The 17,625-nt window shown below is 41.0% G+C and overlaps 1 protein-coding gene across 2 annotated transcripts in view; it reads right to left on the bottom strand.

Moving 5' to 3' along the window:
* Window positions 1-17,625, bottom strand: part of ANO2 (anoctamin 2) — a 257,292-nt gene that overhangs the window by 65,739 nt on the left and 173,928 nt on the right. For both annotated transcript variants that reach the window (XM_069763409.1, XM_069763410.1), the window contains 3 exons: window positions 16,772-16,883; window positions 14,542-14,599; window positions 12,777-12,877 (listed from right to left, as the gene is read on the bottom strand). In XM_069763409.1, the coding sequence (XP_069619510.1) occupies window positions 12,777-12,877; window positions 14,542-14,599; window positions 16,772-16,883 (271 nt within the window). The remainder of the gene's footprint in view (window positions 1-12,776; window positions 12,878-14,541; window positions 14,600-16,771; window positions 16,884-17,625) is intronic.

The raw sequence follows: 17,625 nt of genomic DNA, 5'->3' as shown, positions 1-17,625 counted from the left end.
CAACAAGACAACGACCCAAAGCACACAGCCAAGAAAACCAAGGCCTGGTTCAAGAGGCAAAAAATCAAGGTGTTGCCGTGGCCTAGTCAGTCTCCTGACCTTAACCCAATTGAAAACTTGTGGAAGGAGCTCAAGATTAAAGTCCACATGAGACACCCAAAGAACCTAGATAACTTGGTGAAGATCTGCATGGAGGAGTGGGCCAAGATAACTCCAGAGACCTGTGCCGGCCTGATCAGGTCTTATAAAAGACGATTATTAGCTGTAATTGCAAACAAAGGTTATTCCACAAAATATTAAACCTAGGGGTTGAATAATAATTGACCGACACTTTTATGTTTAAAATTTATAAAAATTTAACTGAGCAACAAAACTTTTTGGTTTGTAAGATTTATGCATCTGTTAATAAATCCTGCTCTTGTTTGAAGTTTGAAGGCTCTAACTTATTTGCATCTTATTAAACCTGCTAAATCTGCAGGGGGTTGAATACTACTTGTAGGCACTGTATATATATGTATATATATATATATATATATATATATACATACATGCAATCAAGAAGTTGCATCTACCAGAAAATGTTAAATGGGTTGTCCAGGACATTATTTTGATGACCATACCTTAGGATAGATCATCAATATCAGATCGTGAGGGTGTGACTCACAGGACCACTACCAGTGGCGGCCCAAAGTGATCAATTATGGAGTAGAACTATACACTTATGTCAACTATATTGCAGCGGTAGCGCAGCACACCACTATTGATATGAATGGCCATGGATGTGCAGTACCTGGACGCGGCCACTATACAGCTGATGGAGCTGTGCTGTAAATGAGCACATCCGGCCACCGCCAACAACGATAACACTTGATCGTGAGCATTCTGGATGAGGCATCCTTATCGATCTGATATTGATGATCTATCCTAAGAAAAGGCCAACAATATAATGTACTGCACAACTCCTTTAACAATGGGAGCATCAACTCTTGTTGTGTCAACTCATTATCATGCAGAAACAAGAGAAAATTTAAAAAAAAATTGAGCTGATTAATAATACAATACTTTACAATTTACTAAATAGTTATTTTTTCATGTTTTTATGGAATAAGCTTCTTTAAAGCTACTTTAGTGTAATAATCCCCAGACTATAAATTTGTGAATGGAGAAATCAGAGGAGCTTTGTCCTGTAGTAGCATTCTTCTATAAATGCTGTAATTAAAGAACAGGAAAAATATGTTCCTTTCCCCAAGTCCTGACCTGCCGTGAAATATCTGACTCATCTGAGCAATTATTGCTTGATATGACTTGAAAAATATGTTAATTTTGGTGAGTCTGGACCTCTGGGTATAAATTTTATTTAAAAAAAATAAATAATTAAATGTCATTAAAGATTAAAAAAAGGAAGAAATGACAAATACTGCAGGCTAAAAAGTCTAGTTCGGGAATTACAATAATGGTGGATTTTATTGAATTATCTTTTTTTTATTTGCAGCTCCACCCATTACAAAGGAGAATCAAAAAGTTTACTTGAGGGTGGGATTTGTAGAGGTGTCCACCACTTTTTTAGTAAAGACAATATCTGACAATACAAATTCAGTACATCACTCTGACAATACTAGAGAGAAAAAAACAGGCTGAAACTCATATTACAACCACTGAGTGGCCACAGAAGGAGCTAGAAAACTTGGACAATGGGCAGGGACGAATAGAACGGTATTTAACAGGGAGAAATGCAAGATTCTACATCTGACAAGAAAAATAAAAATTACATCTACAAAATGGGAGGAATAGAACTAAGCAACAGCAAGTGTGAAAAAGTCTTGGGTATACTAATAGATCACAGACTGCACATGAGTCAACAGTGTGATGCAGCAGCAAAAAAGGCAAACACAGTTCTAGGATGTATTAAGAGAAGCAAAGAGTCTAAATCACATGAAGTAATTATCCCCCTCTACTCCTCCTTGTTCAGGCCTCGTCTGGAATACTGTGTCCAGTTCTGGGCACCACATTTTTAAAAAGACAATGAAAAACTGGAGCAAATTCAGAGAAGAGCTATCAGGATGGTGAGCGGACTGCAATTGAATGGTTAAAGGATCTGGGAATGTTTAGCTTGCAAAAAAGAAGTCTAAGAGGAGACTTAATAGCTGTCTACAAATATCAGAAGGGCTGTCACGGTGTAGAGGGATCATCCTTATTCTCATTTGCACATGGAAACACGAGAAGCAATGGAATGAAGCTGAAAGGGAGAAGATGCAGATTAGGTATTCGAAAAAACTTTTTGACAGTGAGGGTGACCAATGAGTGGAACAGGCTGCCACGAGAGGTGGCGAGTTCTCCTTCTGCATTGAGCAGGATGTTGGACATGATGACCCAGGAGGTCCCTTCCAACTCTAACATTCTATGATTCTATGATTTATGATATAGACACATGCAGTATAAACATCTCCTGACAGAGTTCTGTAACGTGTTTTTTTCTCAAAAGTTCATCATCTTGCACCACTTATCTCAAAATATGTTGATCACCGAAAAAAGAAAAGGAAGGACACATTTGTACATCCCTGTTCACTTGAAGGTTCTAGAGATAGAGACCCAGTTCTGGGGACATGTCAGTAAGCAGACAGGAGCCCTGAGATTCAGCTCCTAATTGTTGGAATCCGTGGCTCCTCATTTAATAGGCCAGGTGCGACGTCGCTTGTGCACCACGCCGCAACAATGATGTTGCGCCAAGCCAATAATCAAAAGAGGAGTTGGAATGGCATCAGTTATGGCAGGATTCTTGTCTGACAGCCAAGATTACTGGTGCGGGAGGCAAACAGAGAGCACCAGTAAGGGTGACTGTACATGTGAAATGTATAGTCGCTTTTCAGTACCAGGACAGAGGATGGCTTTTTGGTTTGAGGGCCATATTGTTACATTGAACCATTGCGTAGGGCAGAATTAAAACCTAAAGAGGTGTTCAGATATGACAACATGTGCCATAAGTGTCTAATAATTGGGGGGGGGGGGGTCAATTTCTGGAGCTTTTACTCCTTATCAAACATCAGTGTTTATTTTAAATTCACCAAAAAATGGTCCAAGTCTATGTTGCGTCAATGGGTCACCAACTTTAATAGTATTGGTCTTGTCATATGGGCCAAAGGGACTATTTGGCTTCACCTAAAATCTAGGGATTGGGTGCAACTGCAACCCAACACTCACTATTGGGATGCCCCTGTCTACAAAATCCTCTAAGTATTGCTGTCTTCTGTTAGAACTTTGGAGTCCATTTTCATGCCAAAACTGAGCCCAACGGGGGATCGTTTAGCGGGCCAATCTGACCTTAGAAGACTACTTTCTCCAGGAAATTCCTCCAAATGAAGAATATTTGCGTTAATGTCGACCTCATGTTGTATGGCTTTCGCTGTTACTGAGATCAAAGACCTGTAATTTAGACTACTAGGAGGCACCTCTACATAAGCCTTCCTTACCCAATTCCTCCGGTATCTAAAATTCTTGAATGCCAACAGGAAAGACAAAGCATCTGGAAACAGAACAGCCTCTCCTCATAGTGAGACATATTGATCAAAGCTCCAGTATTTGTGGAATATAAGTTGCTCTGGAGGTTTTAACACTTATTCCGCTCATTTTCTCTGTGTTATCCCCGTGACGTTAAAATTCCCTATCGGAGACGAAATTCTGATGTTCAAACTCAACAAACAGCAGGAGGAGAACATCAAAGCGCCCAACGCCAAAACCGAGACCCTAAAGATCGCAACCTCGAAATGAAATGTTACTGTATGGAGCTCACAAGAAATGTAATGAGATAATTACACAAGAAGACCGCCAGATGACTCGGGTTTGCGTTCCTTAGAGAAATCTGGTGCTTATTTGACGCTAGTAAAAGCTATAGAAATCTATAGAAATATGGAAATTGTAGGTTTCAGTGTACACTGTGCATCAATTAGCTCTTGAGTAGCCTGTTAGTACTTAATGTTTACCAGCATGTTTATGTAAAAGGGCCTTTTAAGATTTTAATTAGAAATGGAGTGCACAATACTTTCTCTCAAATATTCTGTAAATTTTAGAAATTTTACAAAGTATGTTTTTGGCATACTTGCCAACTGTTCGGAAATGTCCAGAAGGCTCTTAGAAAAAAGGGAGACCTTTAAGGTCCCTGGAAGTTGAAAAATCATCCTGGCCCCACTGGATATGTCTAAAACAATCTGGATATCAACAAGTTCAGAAGGTTTCTTGTGCCCTGGCATTCAGCTGCACATGTTTAAGTGTATCGTGTATCGGTCTTTTAAGATGTTAATTAGATGTTAATTAGATAGGACACAGATCAATAGGACAATGCTCTCTTTAAAAAAATGTGTTAAATGTTAAAATTTGGGAGATTTTAATAAATATTTTTTGCCATACTTTAGATTTCTTATGGAACTCTTAGAAAAAGAGGAGATGTTTCTGGATCTTGAGAAGACTCAACATATCTCTTAGGTCACTGAAATCACTCAAAAACAGGAATTTTTGAATTTTTCTTTTGCCTGAGTGTCTTATTGCACATTTGGGTAACTGGGGAACGAGGTGTGGAGGAATGGGCATAGAGTGTGACTTTAAAAGAGGCATGGTTAGAGCTTCATTCTTCTAGCAATGCACAAAAGTGCTCCACAAGAACATTGGTGTCCCTTGTAATATCCTGAAAAATTAGGGTCCTACTGTTAGGACCCTAACTGGAAACAAGAACCATCCATGGCCTCTATCTAAATGGAGCTGTAGACAGTACACATTATGGGTGTGGGTGTCCCAAATATAGACTGCTGATCCTACCGACAAATAGAAGTAAAAGGAACAGTGGTCATGCTTGCTCACAACTGCTCCGTTCGTACAGAACTTTGAGATCCTCGTTCCCAAGACCAATGGGTATCTCATCAGTTGGACCATGACCGATAATACATTTATTACTTATTCTGAAATAAAGTAAAATTAAAGCACTATATTTGTCCTGGAATACTTCTATTGTAGCACCCAAAGCTTTATCACCTTCCTGGGTTAGGTACAGTTAACATTAGTCTAACGTGTATGGAGGCCTTAAGGGCTAAGAAGTTGGCCCCTCTCAGTTTCTACAACACTTTAGGAGAACATTTTCTTCTCATTCAGTTGGTTTAGAATCCGTTTAACGAACCATAGAAGGAACAATGAACATCATATGGATGAGCGTATAAATACTTGTTAAGATGATGTATCGCTATCCATGACCTGAGGTCGAAACCTTCAAATCCTCCAGGCTTTTCTTTCTACTTATCAAAGCTTACAACCCAATGACTACAATTTTAGGAATGCTTTGTATTGTCCTCGTCCGTGTCCAGATTTCATTACTTATTTAAATCCACCTTTGGGTCACTAATCACTTCCTAGGAAGCGATCCTCATGGCTTAATTTCTCATCTACGCACAGAATGTATACAATGTGACCGAAGAATTGATACCGTGCCAATGTTAAAGCTACCTCATGGTTTCCAGTGTAGGTATAGTGTATGTGCTAATGCACTAGTGAGAAGCGACAACTCCCAACTGTAAATGCTACGAGATGCAATTTCCTAACCGCTGGAGAGATAAAAGTCTCCGTCCAATTGGCTGCATTGGTGATGCCCCTGGTCAGTGATGTCATAAGTTTCTAAGAATTTCATAGGCTGCATTCTCAGTGATGTCATACGTTTCTAATGACCTCATAGGCTGCATTCTCAGTGATGTCATAGGTTTCAAATGACCTCATAGGCTGCATTCTCAGTGATGTCATAGGTTTCAAATGACCTCATAGGCTGAATTCTCGGTGATGTCACAGATTTCTAATGACCTCATAGGCTGAATTCTCTGTGATGTCACAGATTTCTAATGACCTCATAGGCTGTATTCTCGGTGATGTCACAGGTTTCTACTAATTTCATAGAGTTTATTCTCAGTGATGTCACAGGTTTCTAATGACTTTATAGGCTGAATTCTCAGGGATATCACAGGTTTATAATGACCTCATAGGCTGCATTCTCAGTGATGTCACAGGTTTCTAATGACCTCAAAGGCTGCATTCTCGGTGATGTCACAGGTTTCTAATGACCTCATAGGCTGCTTTCCCGGTGATGTCACAGGTTTCTAATGACCTCATAGGCTGCTTTCTCGGTGATGTCACAGGTTTCTAATGACCTCATAGGCTGCATTCTCAGTGATGTCACAGGTTTCTAATTACCTCATAGGCTGCATTCTCAGTGATGTCACAGGTTTCTATTAATTTCATAGGCTGCATTCTCAGTGATGAACATTTCTATTAATTTCATAGGCTGCATTCTCAGTGATGTCACAGGTTTCTATTAATTTCATAGGCTGAATTCTGGGTGATGTCACATGTTTCTAATGACTTTATAGGCTGAATTCTCTGTGATGTCACATGGTTCTAGAATGACCTCATAGGCTGCATTTTCAGTGATGTCTTAGGTTTGCAATGATTTTATGGACTTCACTCTTAGTTATATCACAGGTTTCAACTAATTTTGTAGGCTGCAGACTCAGCGATGTCGCTGGTCTCCAATTATTTCATTAGCGGCATCCTTAGTAATGTCACAGGTTTTTGCTAATTTCAAAATCTGCATTCTCAGTAATGTCACTATATTCTAATGATTTCATAAGCTGCATTTTGAATGATGTCACTTGTTTCTTATGATTTTATTTCCTGCATTCTCAGTGATGTCACCAAATTTTACTAATTTAATAGGCTGCATCCTTAGTGATGTCACTAGCTTTTAATGAATTGACAGGCTGCTTTGTCAGTGATGTCACTGGTTTCTAATGATTTCATAGGCGCTATTCTAAGCGATGTCTATCGTTTTTTGTAATTCCATTGGATGCATTGTCAGTGATGTCACAAGTTTCTAATGAATTCCTAGGCTGCATTCTCAGTGATGTCACCGGTTTCGCAAAATGTCATAGGCTGCATTTTCAGTGATGTCACCAGTTTCTCCTATTTCAATAGGCTGCCTTCTCAGTGATGTCACAGGTTTCTCCTATTTCAATAGGCTGCCTTCTCAGTGATGTCACAGGTTTCTAATGACCTCATAGGCTGCGATTACAGTGATGTCACAGGTTTCTCCTAATGTCATAGTCTGCAATCTTAGTGAAGTCATAACTTTCTAATTAATTCATAGGATAAAGCTTTAATAATGTCACTAGTTTTGGTTTGTCAACTGTCCATAAATTCCTGGAAATTCTCATATCTATAAATTGAATTTTAGTTGCACGTTTTTCCTCTAATATTCGGAATACACAAAATATTTGCGATGTGGCAAACAACCTGCAATTGGTAAAACCTCATAGCAGTCTACATATAAGACGACTAAGATAGGAGGTTACACTATTACCGATGCCCGGAAAACTTAGGTTATGTTGAGTTGAGCTGGGTCCTGTTACACATTTCAGGTATGTTGGTTTTCGCATTTTTATTCTTAGATGACACCTTTATATAGAGGGGAGACGATCTGTATACAAATTATAAGGACTTTCCGAATTTCAGTAGATGATTGCCATCTAGTGGAGGTATATAGTGACCCGTAAGGAACGGCGGCTGCATTGTGAATGGTTTAGATCTACTTTATCATAGATTTTACAGGTTGGAGAGCCCCTAAATAAAAATAGGGTATTATTATTTGGGTAAACGATGTATGAGATTTGGTATTTGTGTGCTAATTTGTCAGACCAACATGCTAGTAAATAAAGTTTACACTTAAAGGGGTTGTCCACTACAAATAAAATATTTTTAGATTTTTTTTTTTGCAATTTCTAAATAATTTTCTAATATATTTCAATAAGCAAAACATCGCCAATGCCTACATTTCACACTCAGTCCCGGTAGATCTACTTCCACTTCTCATCATAGGAGAGTGTTTCCTCATTCAGCTCGTGATCGTATTTGTGTCCCATTTCCATTGACAAGTCCTTTACGTCATTGACATTAATTTTTTTAAATTTTTTTTAGTTTTGTCTGTCACGCTTTCTTTTCAAAGTTGGATCACAGGTAGTGTATGTGTTCAATGCTTATACCAGTGCAGCGCCCCAGAGATCTGGTCGTTGCAGTATGACACTCTGCCACTAAGGGGAGTGATGGTACGTCTGATGGCACTAAAGGAATTCTACTGACCAGGTATCACCAGAACACTTTACACTTCACACTCCGGCCACTAGGGGGAGAAAAAGGCTTTATTTATTGGGCCACTCCTCACACTGGTAAAACGAGGGGTTGGATAGAAAGTTAGGCAGAAGCTGACTGGGTTGGATTCAGGCAACATCCTGTGGCAGGGGGTGTTGCAGGGAGAAGACACAGGGGGGTCCCTGTCAGGCGTGGGAACCTGGCAGGCACCTAGCGACCAGAACAGAACGTTATGGAACCACGCCTGCACACCCTGCGGCGGTATCCTAAGAAAGAGACACGAAGCGAAGGATATTGTGAGACAGTGAGAAACGAGATCAGCACAAAGGAGAGCCAGTATGAGTCGTGCCGTGAGACTGAGGCAACATCCTACTGAGGCACGTAGCCGGTGGCCAGAACACCGAGGGAGTAACTGACTCTGCACCTTACTTCAAACTCCGCAGGACAGTTAATTATAGGTTGGCTGTCTCACCTAAACACCTACGAAGACATAGGGGGCAACAGTGGGAGAGGGGCGTCTCTAGGGTCCCGGAAGACCTCCAGGCCTTCCCGTCATACGGGTGCGTCCTAGCCATAACATACCTGGGGGAAATTGAACTAGAAACATCTGGAACATATTAGAAAGAACGAACGAACGAGAACAGAAGTTGTGAGGACTATTCCGAATGCTCAGCAGGGTAGCACTACAACACACAGGCGCTATTGGTAGGCAATGATTTCCACCTGCAAAGAGAACTCTGGAAGTGCCCATCAGACAGGCTGGTCTCAGATAGCCCTGTTAAGCGTGCTCTGGATTGCGGATCCTGAAGTCTTCAATAAAGAGGTAAAGAGACTGCAACCTTGTGTCCTCGTTATTGACTGCACCTCACACCATCACCATCCACCTTACTGGGAAGCCCTGGGGACATACTTCACCTGTGGGAAGGTATACCATCCAGCTGCGATTCCATCACCCCAGCGGACCCCACAGCAGCGTCGGTCGCCCTGACCGAACACCACAGGTGGCGTCACGAATCCCTGACAGACTGTACCACCTTTATTGGATGCCCCTTAGCAGGGTCACGGACCAGGTATAGCCACCGTGACAGCATCAGAACCGAACCAGAAAGGCCCGGTACCGAGAACACGTGGCCCTGTGTCTGGGGGCGCTCCACCAGCACCGACCGGAAACACAATAGAGACTGAAAGACCAATCAACAAATGTTGGTTTTCTAATTACCACTGAATGCATCAGTCTATAATTGATGTAAGTGGGGGTGGGGAGCATAGTGTGGTATCTGTGCACTGACACCGCTGCTGCCTCATCACTATCGAAGCTACCGCCTCACCAACACCGGAGCTACCGCCTCACCAACACCGGAGCTCCTGCAACCCTCAACCTACTGTCTCCTTCCCCATAATCCTGTAGAATGTAAGCCCGCAAGGGCAGGGTCCTCGCCCCTCTGTATCAGTCCGTCATTGTTAGTTTGTTTACTGTATGTGATATTTGTAACTTGTATGTAACCCCTTCTCATGTACAGCACCATGGAATCAATAGTGCTATATAAATAAATAATAATAATAATAATAATCTTAAGTGTTGCATCACACTGGAAGGGCCAATAGTGAAAATGCAGCTTGCTCCCCATAAGACAGAAGTGAGGGTAAAGGATGCTGGTGGGCAGGGGTGTGATTCTAAAAAGTTCAAAGATAGCAGTTATACCCGGTCCTAATATTATAAATGAGGAAGTCCCATGAGGAAGCTATCAATGCGAAACGCGCCTTGGGGTAAACAACTTTCCTTTTTTCAGAATATTTCATATTGTGTTTCCTAATGAACATTTAATGTGGGATTGATGCACTTTCTTTTACACATAATTATTGCTATGTCACCAGCGCAGAGGGCTGAGAACTGCACATACATTTCTCCAGGCTCTTTCCCTCTCCCTGCTCGCTCAGTGCTTCCCATCAAAGACTGACAGATCAATTTTCTCTCAGTGACCTGCTCACATACACGAGATATCATCATTCCCGGGGGCGAAGCATGAGCAGATCAAAAGTCTGGCTCTCGCAGCCTCCTCAGGACCTTACCGAACAATCAACGCCCTCAGAATGACTCTGCTTGTACCAGATCTTGGGAGAAAAATGACCTGTTAGCCAGTGACGGAAGGCTGGCGGCAGGTGGACAAATATTTTGTAATTGCTTCACGTGAATTCAGCCACACGACGGCTAGCTTGCCGCTTACCTATCCCGCTGCCGCCTGTTTTCCGGTTATCCGCGCTCTCCGGTTTCTTCTTTTTGCCGACAAAATCTTTGGGCTTTCTCATTCTGGTCTTTCTGGCACCGAGTAGGGCTCAGATATCTTGTGGGACATCCTGATGTTTGAGATCCAGTCAATGGCAAGAAGACCCAGTACAGAGATAAAGGGGTATTCCCATCTCCAAGATCCTATCCCAATATGTAGAAGGTGTAATAATAATAATAATATTAGCAAATACCTCCAATTAGGAATGTAGTATAGTTTTTCTGATTCGCTAGGTCTCTTTCATGTGCAAGCATTGTAGGACCTTAGGTATCCATGGTTATGACCGCTGATATAGTGACAGTTAGCTAGTTGCTAGTGGTCGTAACCATGGATACCTAAGGTCCTGTACATGATGAAATAGACATAGCAAATCAAGAAAACTATACTATATTTCTAACTGGGATAGGATCTTGGAGATGGGAATACCTCTTCAAGAAGATGAAAGAGGATGTTGGAAACAAGGGGAAGGTGAAAAGAAGAGACCGGAGCCGAAGCATGTGGAAGATCGTATGAAGAGACAGGTGAGCGACAAGGTATTAATTTTGTTTTCATAAATTGTGATATTATATTTTGTTTATTAAAAACATGCGGTTATTTTTCTCCGTGCCAAATTTAAGAGATCTGCAGCATTCGATTATCTCTAGTATATATATAATTCACTTTACATGTATTTTCCGATGACGTCGGCCACCAATAGAACATCTGGGGATTTGATCTCTACACTTGACCATCTAGCAACTGTGCAAAATCTCACAAATGAACCAAAAACGAAGGACAAGTGCGAGGACTGCGCTGCTCCACACTGTGACCGTCACCTCCTGCATGCCCTAAAAAAACCCTGCCTTTTTTTCGTGTCTCTAGAAAACTCTCCTAAAACGGCAGAACAAACATAATATCACGAGATCAAACCTTACATCATGTGTTTGCATATTTCACCGCCTTGGTCATAATGACATAAATTCATTCCACTTGTGACACGTTTCATCACTAAGTCTCCCCTTATCTATAATCCTGGTGCTAGTGAAGCATCTACAACATGTTGCTTACAGTATCCTAATCTAAGAACGTCTAAACATGAAGCCGAAAGAGAAGGTTCCAGCAGATTTCATCCAAATCCCTTCTCAGAATGAAAGGAACTATGCCGAAAGCACCACCTAGGAAGCAGCAACCCTATTAGTCAATGTCTGACGAGCTCTAAAACGAGAGCAGGACTAAAAGCTACGTTTCTTTCCTTCAGCAAGAGCTCATTTGCATATTTTTCTCCCGTCAAGCATTGCCTCGAATACTCTGTACTTAGCGGGTCAACAATCTTTTGCTGCCCATCGCGAAGTGATTGGCAGCACATGGTTTCAAGGGAATATCACTGTGTTGGACAGACCGATTGGAACTACCTGATCGAGGGTGCTTCAACAGGTGGGTGTAGATTTTTCTAACTCAGGCATAATTTTTTAAAGGATGTCAGCGAATCCCTTTAAGGCAAATTACATCTTAAAGTGGTTGCTTTATGAGGGCAGCTACAGTCCATGTCCCATTAAAAAGACATCCTTGAGAGGACTCATGCACTCAGGACCACCCTCTAGGAGCCAGAATGGGATTGACTCCTCTTCTCAATGACTTGAGCCATCCATGAATTACATAGATGGGCTTTCATCTGAATGCCCACCATGCTATATTACATTTTCCTTATGGCAGCCACCTCACTAGCCGGCAAGATCAGTTATTTGTCATGGCTGCCAAGAGTGGGACCCCATTGACACATGGTTGCATTCCGAAAGAGGTTGTCTCTGATGATGATACTCTTTAATGAGAACCTGTGAAAAGTGGCCAATTTTTCCTCTTCTTTAATTCTCGTTGCTCCCCTGAGTATTCCTTTTCTCGTTTTTCTAAAATCCACCATACGGATCCAGAGATACGAGTCTTTATATTTAGTTCAAATTTTTACAGTCTGTTTCAAAGGGGTGTGGCTCACAGGGTAATTATGTAGAGCAGTCAAAAGACACGCCCCAGAGGAGCCTGTGAGCCACGCCTCCTTGATAAGATCATAAAAATTAGATCTTAAAAATGCCCTTATCTATAGAACCGTATGACGGATTTAAAAGTAAGAAAAAAATGAAAACTCAGGGCAACGGCAGGAATAACATAAGAGTAAAAACTGAACACTTCTGGCCTAATGACGGGTTCACTTTAAATAACATTTTAGCACGAGGACATCAATACTAAGTTGTACGAACCTCAGAATCATCAAGAAACCAGCTAAAAAAAAAGAAAATAAATTTTCAACGAAAATGGTCATAGAATGATGCATGTGTTGGGAGTACTCACGGTATTGCGATCTCAAACAGGTTGTTCTGGATCAGCTGCTTCCCCAACATAATGATACTAAGTTGAATACACAGCTCCATCAGACATCCCCCGGGGGCGCACTGTCAAGAAAACCAGACATTAGCGTCATTTGCTCATCTCCCATGCTATAGGGTTTGTACAAATGGGGTATATAAATGATACTCGATAGATTACATAGGTAGCTTGACACAAACTAATGTAATATGCCCGGGTGAACATAAGGTTGTGTAGGCCAACCTGACATGAGTCACATGTGAATACGTCAATTGCCAAACTTTAGACCAATATTCTGCATAAAATCGGATGTTTTTGGGCCCTCGGCATTGTAAAACCATTGTATGTTTCATTGTTTCATATCTAATTTCTGATGGGCCCTCGACGCTGTTTCTGACTTAAAATTGCAACTGGCCGCAAATGGTATTTTTTTGGCAAAAAAAACAAAAAAATAAATAAAATGCAGCCGAAAAAAAAAATTAATGTGTGAAACATCTTTAAAAGTAAAAAAAAAAATGCTACAAAAATTAGAAGAAAAAAAATTCAAAACTTCAACAAAGAAAATCATTGTTGGGTTTTACCATAGTAAACCGTAATCACATATCACTAGGATATACCATCACTATAGTGGTGGACTGATGTATAGGTCCACAACCGGTCCTGAGAATTACAGTGCAACGGGCGTTTCTATGTTTTCCCTCCACAGCAGCGCTCCAGGCCACCCACCTATAGAGGAAACTACAACACGGCTCCATTAAATTGAATGGAGTCAAACTGCAGCTCACCTAAGAGTTGGGTGATACTGTTCACGAAAGGGGATACCATCCACCAAGAAATGATAGCGGACCCTAACGAAAAAAGTTGGCTTAACCCTGCTGTTGTCTTCGGTCAAAAACGACCGACCTTGAACTTCAATATTCTTTAAAATATTCAAGATGCGGCTCTGAAACCCGTGGCCGACTGACCCATCCTCATTTAAGTCAATCAACCACAAGTTTCAGAACCGCATCTTGAACACCCCAAAAATACCAAAGTTCAAAATCGGTCTCCCCAGACCGAAGACAACAGCAAGGTTAAAGGGACTATATAGTCAAAAAAAGAGTGACCTAATATGTACTTTTTTTTTGTGTTACTAGTATTTTTAAAATATTTTTTAGAATCTTAAAGGTTAATCAGGAAACAAAATTAGCATTCTTAAGATTTTCACACTGGCCACTGGGGCTATTTTCGACTCATAATTCCTCTTGTTTCAAGAAGAGTTTAGAGCAGCTTCCTTATCAGAAGAGGCAGGATTACAAGGACCCGTAACACCTCTATACACAGCTGATAATACAGGATCCAAACACAATGGGCGATGTCCTTCTCCCTCATCAATGACCTTTGCATATGCTCATTAGATGCTTCAATGCAAAAGATGGGTCCGGAACAGATCTGACCATTGTGACAATGTACAGGTGTTGTTTCCTGAAACAACAGGAAGTTAAAATCTAAAATAGCCCCAGTGGCCAATGTGAAAACTACAAGACTCCCCATGTGTATTTTTTAATAAAGACTGTACTATAAGGGGAAAAAATGTTGCCAACATTTCTAAAAAAAACAAAACCAATTAACACAAAAATGTATTTAAATAAGAGGCCATTTTCTGATGACACATTTCCTTTTAGGGCTACATCTGTAGAGTTTACATTTGAAAACCTTATTTCATCATTTTGACATTATTAAATTGATTTCCCTATATGATTTCGCTCACCTCTTCAACTCTGTAATCATGGAAAATATAAGCATAGCGGCCAGGTCTTCCAACAAACCTAAGGGGTGAAAAAATTACCAATTAGGAATAATATCCCACTCAACACGTACTATATCACAAAACTCGTGTTATCAGCAATATAAGTACCGTATTTTAGTTCATTTCTTGTATTTTCAATGCCAAAATATGCTAAATGTTAAAAAAGAAATTCAAAAAGTTTTAAAAAGTTTAAAAGGGAAGTTGTCACATGAAAACATTTTTCTTTGTTTGAGAACCTTATGTAAAATGACCTAAATAAATATAGTAAATTGCTCATTTGATTTATTTTTTCTTCTTCTTTTTTTACTATATTATAATTTTATTAAAACAATTTGGTTCTTTCTTAGACCAAATACGATACTAAAGACTAGTGAATATTGATAGTTTGTCATGGCGTGAAGTTCCATAGTCACTGCCTACGATACCACCCCCATTCAGAAATGCTTTGGGGGTGGTTAATGGGGTTGTCCGGGCTTGGAGTTCAAGTCTATGTGACTGCTGACTTGTGAATCCTCACAGTGTGCAGTGTGCTTGCTGTAAGGATTTGCCGGTGTCAGGAGCTGGCGATTTGCATATATGCATACAGGCCGACTAGACATGCATGGCCTTGCTCAATACAACGTCTAGTCAGAATATGGCCGGAAGTATGCAAATCGGTGAAACTGGACAGTGCACACTGTGCACACTATAAAAATGCACAAGTCTGCAGTTACTGTATTTTTGCATTATAAGACACACTTTTTTCCTCCAAAAATTGGAGGAAAATTAGGGGTGCATCTTATAGTCCGGATGTACCTTCTGTGTCTATGGATGGTGAGCTGGGGAGCAGCAGCAGTGGACGAGCGGGTGGCAGGAGCCAGCTGCTGCGGCTAACCTCTGTCCCTGCTGTTAAAAAGAAATGAATATTCACTGCTCCCCACTCCCATAATACCTCCCGCCTCTGTGCACTGAAACCTGCACCAAGAGATGGGAGGGACTATAGGTGTGAGGACCAGTGAATATTAATTTCTCTTTAATAGCCGACACTCTGTTAGCTGCCGCCGCTGGCTTTCTGCAGCTGCTTGGCAATCACGTGTGCCCTCTATTAAAGAGAAAGAATATTCACGGCTCCTCATGTCTATAGTCCCGGGCGTGGGGAGCAGTGAATATTCTGGCAGCTGTCCTCACCTTGTAAGCAGCGCATGTTGTCAATGCCATGTGCTGCTTAGAAGCATAAATCAGCTTCTGGCATCAGAGCACAACTCTGCGAGGGAGCGGAGGGAAGGTAAGTAGAATGGTTTATGGTTTTTTACCAGGATAGGGATGATGGGACCATGTATACTAGGATGGGGATGAGGGGACCATGTATCCAAGGATGGGGATGAGGGGGCCATGTATACCAATATGAGGATGAGGGGGCCATGTATACCAATATGAGGATGAGGGGGCCATGTATACCAGGATGGGGATGAGGGGACCATGTATACCAGGATGAGGATGAGCGGAACATGTACACCAGGATGGGGGCCATGTACACCAGGATGAGGATGAGGGGGCCATGTATACCTGGTTTGGGGACATACATATACTAGGATGGGGGATATTAGTACAGAATTGACCACATTTTTTGCTTAATTTTTTTCTATATTTTCCTCCTCTAAAACCTAGGTGCGTCGTATGGGCCGGTGCGTCTTATAGTCTAAAAAATACAGTACATAGAATGACTGAAGACTTGAGCCTCAAGCATGGATGACCCCTTAAAGGTAAGAGCAAATATTGGATGAATAATAAAAAAAACCTCAGACCAAGTAAATGAGGAGAAGACACCATGAATGCAGCAGAGAATAAAATATTAATTTTGGCAGGAGAATGTGCAATAAAACATACTTACCCGATACAATTTTTGCTTATTTAATACATGAAATGATCATTTCGGCCAGAGCGGGGGTTTGTCTCCTATTGCTCACAGTGAGGTGGGTGGTCTTTATTGGACATCCCCCTCTATGATATCTACAGTATATCCCATAATAAGGAATCTTTGTGAGACGCCTTTGGGCATAATTCATGTAACACTTTTAAACTTTTGGAACTTTTTAAATATTTTTACACCAAAAAGAGAGAAAAAAAAGATAAATGAAAGACATTCACTCACCACCAAAGGACGTCACTTGTAGTTTTGTGCTTCACAATGTAGCTTAAAGGTGCAACTTACCTTCCTTTGAAAAAGGCTACGTAGAATATTGAGGCGTAGGAGTTCACAAACTTCAGAAGGAACGCCTTGAGTATCAGCCGCTCCTCAAAGGTTTTCTCAGTTTTGGGCACCTCTGTGTTGAATCAAACACATTGTTATTACATTGGTTGATGATAAGTGTCAAAGATCGCCAAAAAAATATGTAGGCCGTATAATGGAGAGGAAATGCGGTCCGTAATTATTTTTTTTGCTTTTGATCAACAAATGGAAATATTAACCTGCAGCAAAAACATAGCATGAAGTTCCTGGTCCCCAATGCAGAATCTGTAATGGGATCCTTACTAGAGATGAGCGAACCTTTCAAGGTTCGGTTCAGTTCGGTGAGCACCCAAACGGCTCAACGAGTATACCTGAACCCCATTGACTTCAATGGGAAGCAAAACCAAATGCAAAAAGCTGGCAAAATAGCTAAAAATTGACGTTTGTTCCACTCTGTTTTTGATAACCAGCCAGGCAAAACTGACAGCTGTGGGCTTCAGAACTCAGCTGTCAGCATTAGCAAGGCTGGTTACTGTATCAAGTATTATTTAAGTATAATTATTTGAATAATTTTAAAAAATGGCACGGGGTCCCCCCATTTTTGCTAACCAGCCAGGCTAAAGCTGACAGCTGAGGGTTGGAGTCCTCAGGCTGGTAAGGGGCCATGGATATTGTTTCCCTCCCCCGCTTAAAAATATGTTGTCAAAAATGGGGGTGACCCATCAAATTTTTTTTTAAATTATTTATTTAAATAATTAAAATATAGGGCCCTCTATTCTTGATAAATATCCTTGTTGAAGCTAACAGCTGAGGGTTGCAGCCCGCAGCTGTCAGTT

The sequence above is a fragment of the Ranitomeya imitator genome, chromosome 4, assembly GCF_032444005.1.
Source record: "Ranitomeya imitator isolate aRanImi1 chromosome 4, aRanImi1.pri, whole genome shotgun sequence".
Taxonomy (NCBI): Eukaryota; Metazoa; Chordata; class Amphibia; order Anura; family Dendrobatidae; genus Ranitomeya; species Ranitomeya imitator.
This window is presented reverse-complemented; position numbering and strand designations above follow the sequence as displayed.